Source organism: Pseudophryne corroboree, chromosome 7 (assembly GCF_028390025.1).
Source record: "Pseudophryne corroboree isolate aPseCor3 chromosome 7, aPseCor3.hap2, whole genome shotgun sequence".
Classification (NCBI taxonomy): Eukaryota; Metazoa; Chordata; class Amphibia; order Anura; family Myobatrachidae; genus Pseudophryne; species Pseudophryne corroboree.
The window spans coordinates 177,502,083-177,515,493 of NC_086450.1; the positions used below are offsets into that span (position 1 = coordinate 177,502,083).

Consider the following 13,411-nt stretch of genomic DNA (forward strand, 5'->3'; position numbering starts at 1 on the left):
CCAAAGTTCAGGAACTACTTTTTTATTTTTATTTTTTCTCGCACCTCTGATGGGAGCAAGAAAAACTGTCTGCCATGGCTAATGGACGTGCAATTGAATAACTCCTTCAGCGGGTCAGCATGTGGCGCGCAACACAATTGAATTGGCAGCTAATTAGTTTTGATACACCTCAATTCTCCACAAGACTTTGTCATATGCTCATCTTTGGAGGCTTGAAATCACGACTCGGATTAACCACGGTCCCCTTTACTCTTCCCTCCATTGCGTTCAGTGTATATCATCGTTGGCAACTCACTGTGCCATGCATTTACACTCTTGGGGGGTGTGGTGGTGTCCATGTGTGATGATGATAACACAGATAGTGAAGAAAAATAAAGGGACAGGATGCAAAGTCAGCTGGTTAAACTGCTTTTCCACAACTGCCTGGGGAAATGGGGCTCATAATACAGACAGATGGCCGGCTATAGGATCTGTTTCCTGTGACACTGAGGTGTGACACGTTTTCTACAGCAAAAACTTGTTACTGCTGGGTGCTAACTTCAAAGTTATTGGCCATCTGTAACCTTAAATTAACAGGCACCTTTTGCCTAAACTAGGTTGTTTATATGTTACAAACTGGCATTCGTTATTAAAGTCTCCTCACCTCTCTGCTTTTGCATCCTTTTACTAGTCCCTCTGGCTCTCGACACTGTTCGTAAGAAAGGCCAACTGTTTGTAAAGTGTACATACAAAGACCAATGCAGCCTCTGTCGGTTACAGATGTCTTCGTACATCTTTCCTCAATACGCCACACAGCCACAGACGCCTGGCATGAGTGAGATCCTGTGCAATTCCGTTTGCGTTGAGTGTTTTTTTTTTTTTTTTGCCGAAAATACGTCGTCTTCGCATTCCTATGCGAATAAGATGCACATGCAGACAGCTGACTAAAAATAATATAGCATGCCTAAAGTTTGTGTGTGACCACACCTGTATCTGCATCCGACATGCTACGTAACATTTCGTATGCATATACAACACCAGTCGCCCACAGGATATAGGCATGCTGCATATCATTTTAATCAGCAGTTTGCTTGTGCGTCCTATTTGCATGTATGGTTGCCTCTTTATTTAATTTCTCTACTGCTGCAATCTATTCTCCATTAGACTCTGTAAAATCATGAGTGACCTTTTTGAAGAATTCCAAATGTGTACTTGGCAATTGCTGGTTATCCTTGTGTGTTTTTTTTTCCTTTATCACAAGGGCAAAGAAAATGCAATCAGGTGGACCAGTTATTTACCTTAGTAATTATGGTCAATATCGGGTAGCTCTGCAAAAAAAAAATCCTTATCTAAGAATAATGCAAAATGGAACAACTGACTGTAGTTTGACTCTGGTATCTGAAATGTAACTGGAAAAATACTGCATTGAAAAGTTCCAAAGGCTCTATCAAGTCAGCAGCCTCTTGTATAATGAGAGAGACAAATACAAAACTCGCTAACAATTTAAATAAGACAAAAACATACAAGGAACGGCACTTGTGTATTGTCCAAACATCCAATAAGTCTTATTAAAGTAAAAGGGGGCAATTCACATATAGCCTCCGGGGGCTATATGGAGATATTTAACCCCTGCCAGAATCCGTTAAGAGCGGGAGACGAGGCCGCCGAAAAAGGGGCGGGGCCTATCTCCTCAGCACACAGCGCCATTTTCTCTCACAGGAAGGCTCCCAGGCTCTCCCCTGCACTGCACTACAGAAACAGGGTTAAAACAGAGAGGGGGGGCACTAATTTGGCGTTAAAAATATATAAAAAAGATGCTATAAGGGAAAACACTTATATAAGGTTGTCCCTATATAATTATAGCGTTTTTGGTGTGTGCTGGCAAACTCTCCCTCTGTCTCTCCAAAGGGCTAGTAGGTCCTGTCCTCTATCAGAGCATTCCCTGTGTGTGTGCTGTGTGTCGGTACGTGTGTGTCGACATGTATGAGGACGATGTTGGTGAGGAGGCGGAGCAATTGCCTGTAATGGTAATGTCACTCTCTAGGGAGTCGACACCGGAATGGATGGCTTATTTAGGGAATTACGTGATAATGTCAACACGCGGCAAGGTCGGTTGACGACATGAGACGGCCGACAAACAATTAGTACCGGTCCAGACGTCTCAAAAACACCGTCAGGGGTTTTAAAACGCCCGTTTACTTTAGTCGGTCGACACAGACACAGACAGGGACACTGAATCCAGTGTCGACGGTGAATAAACAAACGTATTCCTTATTAGGGCCACACGTTAAGGGCAATGAAGGAGGTGTTACATATTTCTGATACTACAAGTACCACAAAAGAGGGTATTATGTGGGATGTGAAAAAACTACCGTAGTTTTTCCTGAATCAGATAAATTAAATGAAGTGTGTGATGATGCGTGGGTTCCCCCCGATAGAATATATGGGCGGTATACCCTTTCCCGCCAGAAGTTAGGGCGCGTTGGGAAACACCCCTTAGGGTGGATAAGGCGCTCACACGCTTATCAGAACAAGTGGCGGTACCGTCTATAGATAGGGCCGTCCTCAAGGAGCCAGCTAACAGGAGGCTGGAAAATATCATAAAAAGTATATACACACATACTGGTGTTATACTGCGACCAGCGATCGCCTCAGCCTGGATGTGCAGAGCTGGGGTGGCTTGGTCGGATTCCCTGACTAAAAATATTGATACCCTTGACAGGGACAGTATTTTATTGACTATAGAGCATTTAAAGGATGCATTTCTATATATGCGAGATGCACAGAGGGATATTTGCACTCTGGCATCAAGAGTAAGTGCGATGTCCATATCTGCCAGAAGATGTTTATGGACACGACAGTGGTCAGGTGATGCAGATTCCAAACGGCACAAAGGTGTATTGCCGTATAAAGGAAGAGGAGTTATTTGGGGTCGGTCCATCGGACCTGGTGGCCACGGCAACTGCTGGAAAATCCACCGTTTTTACCCTAAGTCACATCTCTGCAGAAAAAGACACCGTCTTTTCAGCTTCAGTCCTTTCGTCCCTATAAGAGTCATATCTGCCCAGGGATAGAGGAAAGGGAAGAAGACTGCAGCAGGCAGCCCATTCCCAGGAACAGAAGCGTTCCACCGCTTCTGACAAGCTCTCAGCATGACGCTGAGACCGTACAGGACCCCTGGATCCTACAAGTAGTATCCCAGGGGTACAGATTGGAATGTCGAGACGTTTCCCCTGCGCAGGCTCCTGAAGTCTGCTTTACCAAGGTCTCCCTCCGACAAGGAGGCAGTATGGGAAACAATTCACGAGCTGTATTCCCAGCAGGTGATAATTAAATTACCCCTCCTACAACAAGAAAAGGGGTATTATTCCACACTATATTGTGGTACTGAAGCCAGAAGGCTAGGTGAGACCTATTCTAAATCTAAAAAAATTTGAACACTTACAAAGGTTCAAATCAAGATGGAGTCACTCAGAGCAGTGATAACGAACCGGGAAGAAGGGGACTATATGGTGTCCCGAGACATCAGGGATGCTTACCTCCATGTCCCAAATTTGCCCTTATCACTAAGGGTACCTCCAGGTTCGTGGTACAGAACTGTCACTATCAGTTTCAGACGCTGCCGTTTGGATTGTCCACGGCACCCCGGGTCTTTACCAAGGTAATGGCCGAAATGATGGTTCTTCTTCGAAGAAAAGGCGTCTTAATTATCCCTTACTTGGACGATCTCCTGATAAGGGCAAAGTCCAGGGAACAGTTGGAGGTCGGAGTGGCACTATCTCGGATACTGTTACAACAGCAGGGGTGGATTCTAAATTTTCCAAAATCGCAGCTGATCCCGACAACAAGTCTCCTGTGCTTAGGGATGATTCTGGACACAGTCCAGAAAAAGGTGTTTCTCCCGGAAGAGAAAGCCAGGGAGTTATCCGAGCTAGTCAGGAACCTCCTAAAATCAGTGCATCATTGCACAAGGGCCATGGTAAAAAAATGGTGACTTCCTTCGAAGCAATTCCAGTCGGCAGATTTCATGCAAGAACTTTTCAGTGGGATCTGCTGGACAAATGGTCCGGATCGCATCTTCAGATGCATCAGCGGATAACCCTATATCCAAGGACAAGGGTGTCTCTCCTGTGGTGGTTACAGAGTGCTCATCTTCTAGAGGGCCGCAGATTCGGCATTCAGTTTTGGATGTTGGTGACCACGGAGGCCAGCCCGAGAGGCTGGGGAGCAGTCACACAAGGAAAAAATTTCCAGGGAGTGTGATCAAGTCTGGAGACTTTTCTCCACATAAATATAGCTAAGGGTAAATTTATAATGCTCTAAGCTTAGCAAGACCTCTGCTTCAAGGTCAGCCGGTATTGATCCAGTGGGATAAAACATCACGGCAGTCGCCCACGTAAATAGACAGGGCGGCACAAGAAGCAGGAGAGCAGTGGCAAAAACTGCAAGGACTTTTCGCTGGGCGGAAAATCATGTGATAGCACTGTCAGCAGTGTTTCATTCCGGGAATGGAAACTGGGAAGCAGACTTCCTCAGTAGGCACGACCTCCACCCGGCAGAGTGGGAACTTCATGGGGAAGTTTTCCACATGATTGTAAACCGTTGGGAATTACCAAAGGTGGACATGATGGCGTCCCGTCTGAACAAAAAACGGGACAGGTATTGCGCCAGGTTAAGAGACCCTCAGGCAATAGCTGTGGACGTTCTGGTAACACCGTGGGTGTACCAGTCGGTGTATGTGTTCCATCCTCTGCTTTTCATACCTAAGGTACTGAGAATTATAAGACGTAGAGGAGTAAGAACTATACTCATGGCTCCGGATTGGCCAAGAAGGACTTGGTACCCGGAACTTCAAGAGATGCTCACAGAGGACTTATGGCCTCTGCCGCTAAGAAGGGACTTGTTTCAGCAAGTACCATGTCTGTTCCAAGACTTACCGCAGCTGCGTTTGACGGCATGGCGGTGGAACGCCGGATCCTAAGGGAAAAGGCATTCAGGAAGAGGTCATTCCTACCCTGGTCAAAGCCAGAAAGGAGGTGACCGCACAACATTATCACCACATGTGGCGAAAATATGTTGTGTGGTGTGAGGCCAGGAAGGCCCCACGAAGAAATTTCAACTCTGTCGATTCCTGCATTTCCTGCAAACAGGAGTGTCTATGGGCCTCAAATTGGGGTCCATTAAGGTTCAAATTTCGGCCCTGTCGATTTTTCTTCCAGAAAGAATTGGCTTCAGTTCCTGAAGTCCAGAAGTTTGTCAAGGGAGTATTGCATATACAACCCCCTTTTGTGCCTCCAGTGGCACTGTGGGATCTCAACGTAGTTCTGGGATTCCTCAAAACACATTGGTTTAAAACCAGTCAAATCTGTGGATTTGAAGCATCTCACATGAAAAGTGAACATGCTCTTGGACCTGGCCTGGACCAGGCGAGTGTCAAATTGGTGGGTTTTTTTTCTCAAAAAAGCCCATATCTGTTTGTCCATTCGGACAGGGCAGAGCTGCGGACTCGTCCCCAGTTCTCTCCCTAAGGTGGTGTCAGTGTTTCACCTGAACCAGCTTATTGTGGTGTCTTGCGCCTACTAGGGACTTGGAGGACTCCAAGTTGCTAGATGTGGTCAGGGCCCTGAAAATATAGGTTCCAGGACGGCTGGAGTCAGGAAAACTGACTTGCTGTTATCCTGTATGCACCCAACAAACTGGGTGCTCTTGCTTCTAAGCAGACTTTTGCTAGTTGGATGTGTAATACAATTCAGCTTGCACATTCTGTGGCAGGCCTGCCACTTCCAAAATATGTAAATGCCCATTCCACAAGGAAGGTGGGCTCATCTTGGGCGGCTGCCCGAGGGGTCTCGGCTTTACAACTTTGCCGAGCGGCTATTTAGTCAGGGGCAAACACGTTTGTAAAATCCTACAAATTTGATAACCTGGCTAAGGAGGACCTGGAGTTCTCTCATTCGGTGCTGCAGAGTCATCCGCACTCTCCCGCCCGTTTGGGAGCTTTGGTATAATCCCCATGGTCCTTTCAGGAACCCCAGCATCCACTAGGACGATAGAGAAAATAAGAATTTACTTACCGATAATTCTATTTCTCGGAGTCCGTAGTGGATGCTGGGCGCCCATCCCAAGTGCGGATTATCTGCAATACTTGTACATAGTTACAAAAATCGGGTTATTATTGTTGTGAGCCATCTTTCAGAGGCTCCGCTGTTATCATACTGTTAACTGGGTTCAGATCACAGGTTGTACAGTGTGATTGGTGTGGCTGGTATGAGTCTTACCCGGGATTCATAAATCCTTCCTTATTGTGTACGCTCGTCCGGGCACAGTATCCTAACTGAGGCTTGGAGGAGGGTCATAGGGGGAGGAGCCAGTGCACACCACCTGATCCTAAAGCTTTACTTTTTGTGCCCTGTCTCCTGCGGAGCCGCTATTCCCCATGGTCCTTTCAGGAACCCCAGCATCCACTACGGACTCCGAGAAATAGAATTATCGGTAAGTAAATTCTTATTATTACTAATATGCTAGAATATATGTGTGTGTGTGGAAGGTAGGGAGCAATTACACCAGTATGTGTTCAACAGATTTAAGATTCAATCGTTAGATATATTGGCTGTCGGCTGTGCTGCGCGGCCGACGCGATACGTCTGTGAACGACGGAGTTCACAGACGTATCGCCCGTACACACTGGCCGACGGTCCCGCGAAATATCGGACGTTCAAGAGAACGGCCGATACATCGACCAGTGTGTACGGGCCTTTACAGTCACAATACAGGTCAGTATACATGTAAATACAATTACAATACTGATTAATGGTACAATCCATGACAACACAGTCGGTCTTTATTAAACTGCAGAGGAAGTATCTCCATAGAGTGGTCCACATAGATGGGATCAATACCTCATGGCAAACTCTCACACAGGCAGTGAGTGACGTTGTCTCCCTGCCGCCCCTCCTACCAACCATTACCATCAACGTATAGGATACTCGGACGGGTAAGCAGTACGCTGCCACTAAGAGTGACATGTACTAAGCAGTAATAAAAGTGGAGAAGTGAGCAGTCAGCTGCTCGGTTTACTTTTATAGTATGCAAATTGTAAATGTTACGTCAGTGCGAATTGGTTGCCGTGGGCAACTCTTCTCCACTGGCTCACCTCTGTTATCACTGCTTAGTACATCTGCCCCTAAAAATTGACTGCCTAACTCCGATATTATCGTTTCCCTGGACCGCATTTGGACATTGCTTTTCTGGATTCTATATGAACTGTCTCCCACAACATTCAGTACCCAGGGTGCCTCGATTCAACGATTAACATTGTGCATGTACCACTCGCCATATGACATTGTACCATTAATCAGTAGTTGTGTTCACATGTACATTGGCCATCCCGATTAGACACTCGAGGAACATCTGCGAATTGTACTTGACTATAGTAAGACTGTTGTTGTTTGATGTTGGAAGAATATACAAGCGCCATTTATTGTGTAATGTATCCCTGTTTAATCTGAAAATGTAAGTTTTTATGATCTGTTTAGTCACATGTTTGCTTCCTCCAAAAGGACTAGTCGCTACACACTATGGAGAGGTTCCAGCCTATACCATTAACTAGAACAGTAACTTCATAAGTATTAGTCAGTGTCTCAGTGATGTCTTGTGCCTGACCAGTTGATGGACTGTGTATTTGTTTGGCCTACAAAACCAATGTCTCAGTTGTATGTAGGTAATGGTTTTCCTTTTAATTGTTTATGTAACTTACAGACTGTAGGGGCAACCAATTTGCACGCTGAACTGAAAGTGTAATCTTTGTAACATTTCGACCCATGCCTTCTGAAAGTGAGTTATAACCAGTGATGTCAGTGGCTTCTCAGAAATGAATTCTTCAGTACTGTATAAGTCCATAAACTAATAAGCGTGGTTCCTATGTCTAGGGATGTACATATGCCCTCAGGATGAGCGGTTTTAAGAATGTATTCTATGAAATATCACACAAACCGTGTAGATTGTTTAAACAAAAGGCATTTTTGTTTTCAAGTTTTGTTATATAGTGGTTTTTTTCTTTTTCTTTTGGACTTCCTTAGAAGATAATTTACTAAATAATAAATGTTTGGGGGGTAGGTGCATGTATTTAAAAAGTAGGCTTTTAGCACTTAGTCAATTTATGTATTTAAACCTGTTTCTGGTTGGATGATTAATTGCCGTGTATTAATGCTTTTCTTCTTGTTACAGGGATAAAATTAACTAAGAATGAGCTGGAGTTTTTTAACGCGTCTTCTTGAGGAAATTAACAACCACTCCACCTTCGTTGGGAAGGTCTGGCTAACTATCCTCATCATTTTTCGCATTGTACTGACTGCTGTGGGTGGGGAGTCCATATATTATGATGAACAGAGCAAATTTGTATGCAACACACAGCAACCTGGGTGTGAAAATGTGTGTTACGATGCATTTGCGCCATTGTCTCACGTCCGTTTCTGGGTCTTCCAAATCATTCTCATCACTACTCCTTCCATCATGTACTTGGGCTTTGCCATGCACCGGATTGCACGTCGACCAGAAGCGTACCGGAGGCAGTTGGATAAATCTGCAATTAAGGGCAAGAAAAGAGCACCTGTGGTTCACCGGGGTGCTAAACGGGATTATGAAGAAGCAGAGGATGACAATGAAGAAGACCCCATGATTTGCGAAGAAGTGGAACCAGAGAAAGATGCAGAGGAGGGAGACAGAAAGAAACATGATGGGCGTCGTCGCATTAAGAATGATGGCTTGATGAAAGTCTATGTGTTGCAGCTGCTTTTTCGGTCAGTCCTAGAAGTTGGATTTCTCATGGGACAGTACGTGTTATATGGGTTTGAAGTGATTCCATATTACGTGTGCACTCGGAGCCCTTGTCCTCACACTGTGGATTGCTTTGTGTCTAGGCCCACTGAGAAGACCATATTCCTTCTAATTATGTATGCAGTCAGCGCCTTGTGCCTTCTGCTCAATGTGTGTGAGCTGTTCCACTTGGGGGTTGGTGGCATTCGAGACTCTCTCAAGGAGCGAAGCAAAGAGTCTCAGGATCCAAAATACCCTAAAAAGGCTCCTAGTGCTCCCCCTAACTACCACTCCGTACTGAAGAAAGGGAAGGTGCCGAACGGCAAGATGATGTTCCCTGAGAATGAGGGGTCTGAGGCTTTTGAGCTACCAGCTATACACGATCTGGACAGGCTACGCCAGCATCTCAAGATGGCCCAAGAACACCTTGACTTGGCATTCCAGTTCAACCCTGCGGCTGAAACTACCAACGCATCTAGAAGTAGTAGTCCTGAGGCCAATAGCATAGCCGCAGAGCAGAACAGACTCAATCGCGCACAGGAGAAGGGAGGAGGAGTACGCGAGAAAGCAGGTAAGGGAAAATTAGAAACTTAAGTTCAGGTCACAAGCAAATTACATATAGAGGGGAATTAAATTGACTCCGAAGGGGGTGAACTGCCATTGCTGCAGCGTTTAAACACCGGCAGCATAAGACCGATTTACGCCCTTTGCCTGTCTGGATTTGTAACCCTTTCGCTCAAAAAATGCTCTCTACCCTATGGGATAGGAAACACATTTTGGCAGAAATCCCGCCGCCATAAAGTGTGGCGGGTGTTGTGGGAATTCGTCCTGGCGAACAAGTCTCCGGCAGTTGAATTCCCAACATGGGCAGGGGATCAACTGTTTGAAACTTGACTAAAAGCTTCTAAATTTGGTTAGGGGTCAGCTGTTCTGAAAAGCAAAGCTAGTGGCACACAGACATTAAGTGATATTAAGTTGTACAATTCTAAATGACGGGATAATATAGATACTTCGTTTTCACACACTATCCACCTGTGGGCGTTAATTTCATGCTAGAGTTTGTTCCTTTTGGGGATTTTTATTTCTTCTCCTTCCTTAAGGCTATTGGCATTTGAGTATTGCTATTGCAGTTGGTTTACATTGCACGTTCTAAAAGAATGATACTTAAGAACTGCTGTAATTTTATCTACTTTGCATAAATCCCCTAATTAAACTAATAAACAGTAGTTGACATTTTCCTCCTTTTTTAAAAATATCTAAAGATCTAATTTGGTTGTTTTTTTTTTTTTTTTTTCTCTAATCCTTCAAGGAAGTGTATTTATTAGTTTTCCTTGAAGAGGCAAATACTGTGCCTTCCGCCACTTCCATGACCTCCTTTTTCTCCCAAAATACGTCATATTGGTTGTCTTTGGCTGGATTATCGTTGCTGCATTATTCTTAATGTAAAGCAATTGGTTTACTATTAGTGTATTTGTGTAGGGGGAGGTGGGAGCACAGTTTAATGGTTACCTGTTTTGGTCTTATTAAAAGCCCATAAAACATTTGGGTATTAATGAACAATCACCATGTTACATTATATAAAAGAGAGAAAAAAAAATCCTTTCCCCCTATTTTTAATTGGAGGGCTTTAAGGCTAATCTGATGTCCACAAAATAAAATATGAAACTGCGCTTATAACTTTAAAATTTCAATTAAATAACAAATGGAATGTATTAAAAACTCCTTTAATAAATAAATTAATATACACCGAAAATTATAAAAAGCAATTTCATGTGCATCACTTAATTAATAAAATCTTCTATTACTAGTGCTTGCACAATAGTTCATATTTAACCAAATATAATTATGTGCCTGTTCCTATGGAAACCTACGATTAGTGACCCATAGTAGGCAACTGTCCAGCGGTATAATAATTACCACATCCGTGGAGTCCTTTTTTAGCAGAGATAGATCAAGCATAAAGTTGATCCCTTGGTAGTGATGCAAATTCAAGCTGGTTAGTCCAGTGTACTGTTCAGAAAGGGTCCAGAAGTTTTGGTTCAAGCTCTCAATGTATCATGGCAAATCCCATAAGTGAAGAGGAACAGAGGATAGCATTTAATCTGATGTCAAACTGGCTAAAAATTCAAAACGGAGCCTCTGGTTTTACTACAGTTTTTTTTTGGTGTTTAATGATCATTATTATTAGTTGGCGTTCTCCATTTTAATGCAAGTTTTCATGTGGAATTTAGGGGTGCTTTGTGATACTGTACAGTGTATTATTGTTACAGGCTTATCTAATGATATTTTTTGTTTTCCCCACAGGTTTGTGATTGCTGAAGATAGGGGTGGGAAATGGGGGAACTTGGGGTTTTGAAAATCCTAGAACACAACTGGAATTAAGTTACAGTGGGGGTGGGGTCTGGATTCACCCCGACCAGAAACCTCCGTAGGGTGAAGAAAAGGGATCGTCTGGAGAGAGCATGGGGTGTGAATGCTCCTCTGTTCTGCTAGCTCAAGCTGCATCGTGCCTGAAAACGATACTTCATTAACTTTCCAAGTACTGCTCCCTGCTCCGAGCAGCCAGCTGTGGAAGAAGATTGATACCACTGGTTTACACAGGCTGCCACCAGAGGTTGCTGTAAATGTGATAATACAGTGGTTGAGGTGTGCATAAAATAGTGGTACTAGCTTCATTTCATTTCAGTTTGTTTTGTATTAACTATAGCATTTTCTGGCCAGAACATTTTTATTGTTTATATATCTTTTTTTTTTTTTTTCCCCCTTTAAAAATATTAGTGATAGTATAGTGGGGAAAATGCAAACATGTCGGTACAATTGTGTTATGAAGATGGATGAGATGTGGTACTGTAGATTGTCTACAGCCTGGCACACTTCAGCCACAGACCCCTTGTTATGGGGTGGGGGTCAGAAGTGAACTTTGTTAGGCATGTTATGATTTTGTTTATATGTTGTAACTATTGTTTTATGTATGTATAATCTATAGTGCAGACGCACTCAACGCGCAGGACAATGATTCGGAAGAATCTACGATCATATGGGGGATAGGAGGAGAATATTTCAAACCTCTTATTTTGAAAGCTTTAACATTCCATTACATCTCCTTCCTGCTCTGCACACCTTCATTCCTGGTGGCACGATCTTCCAGTGCCACAGTGCTATTAAAGGGGGTGAGCGCTTTCATTTCAGTTTACATTGGGGGAGGGGGGCTTATTTGCCTTAACCCTTCGCAGTTAGTTGGGTTTAGATGAAAAGCCATCTGGCAGCCGGGAGGGGGGCTGCACATTCCTTCACGCTCTCCTTTGCAAATACCAAAAGTATATTCTCATGGAAAAGCAGAGGGAGGTTGTACTCCTATCTATGCAGAGGTGAAGAGCTGACTCGAAACTTCCATTATGTGCTTTAAACTACATTCCTAGTATTTTAGTCTTACTTAAAACTAGGACGCGCCATCTTTTGGAATTTCAGACGTGGTAAAACCATTAAGAACTCTTCTAAACATGCATCGTTTAAGCGCCTTTGTTGTTTCTGTTTTAAATTAAATGCGTTAATTTGTAATCGATTTCCTATTCGGAATGTATTATCCCTAACTACACAGAACGTTGTCAGGTTTGAGTTTTGCCATTGTGGGAGCGGGCGCGGGGACTTCTACTTTTTTTTTATTTTTTTTTACTCACGCCCCACTTTTTAACCCTTTGCTGGTTCTATGTTATGTTGAACTACATAGCAGAGGCAGTTGTTTCGTGATCTGAAGCCACATAACACAGGCTCAGTTGGCCAGGAGCCATTGACCTCACCAAGGCACTTGCTACAGTGAGGGTAGTCACAGAGTATTAATGTGCAGTGTTCTTATAACCGTTGCTTCAGCCCACAACATAGCTTCCTTCATTCTATCGGCAAAAGGCACAAATTAGTGGGACAAAAATATCATCACACTCCTTCAGTGCCTTGAAATTTATACTGATGTTAAAATACTTTGATAAAGGGAAAGGGGTGTTTTCATTCCTATGCTGGACAAGCTTGAAGATTATACTGTTCACAGAGCCTCATCTCTTATTTAGAAATACTTGTTTTTTGGGGGGTTATATTTTGTATTGTTTGTTTGTTTGTTTTTCTCAAACTTTGTGGTACTGGAATGTATTTGTGTGTTTTTTTATACATATATAAAAAAAAATGAAGAGAAATATGACTGGTGCCATTTTTTTCTTTTTTTATAAGAGGTGTGTGGATTTGTGTTTATTTTGCTGAAACTGGTCAATGGGGTAGATGTATTCACCTGGGGAAGGCATAAGGAAGTGATAAACCAGTGATAAGTGCAAGATGATAAATGCACCATCCAATCAGCTCCAATGTGTAAATTAACAGTTAGGAGCTGATTGGCTTGTGCGTTTATCACCTCCTTATGCCTTCTCCAGGCTTAATACATCTGCCCCCATGTGTTTGACACGTAGGACTATATTGGTGAAGCTGTGGCTGCTACTAACTGCCACTCTGTGGATTGAGTGTAAAATATAGCAGCACTAATATGAAGCACAAGGTGCTGTTTTACATTATAAACTCAAATCCACAGAGGAGCTTTCTACATTTAGCCCTTAATGAGGGTTTTTTTTTTTTTCTA

The 13,411-nt window shown here is 43.4% G+C and overlaps 1 protein-coding gene across 3 annotated transcripts in view; it reads left to right on the forward strand.

The window, feature by feature from the left end:
* LOC134944882 (gap junction gamma-1 protein-like) overlaps nucleotides 1-12,983 on the forward strand; it is a 31,233-nt gene extending 18,250 nt beyond the window's left edge. For all 3 annotated transcript variants that reach the window (XM_063933799.1, XM_063933798.1, XM_063933800.1), the window contains exons 2-3: nucleotides 8,206-9,364; nucleotides 11,098-12,983. In XM_063933799.1, coding sequence (XP_063789869.1) covers nucleotides 8,224-9,364; nucleotides 11,098-11,105 — 1,149 coding nt within the window. In that variant the 5' untranslated portion in view covers nucleotides 8,206-8,223 and the 3' untranslated portion in view covers nucleotides 11,106-12,983. The remainder of the gene's footprint in view (nucleotides 1-8,205; nucleotides 9,365-11,097) is intronic.
* Nucleotides 12,984-13,411: the final 428 nt, after the last annotated feature.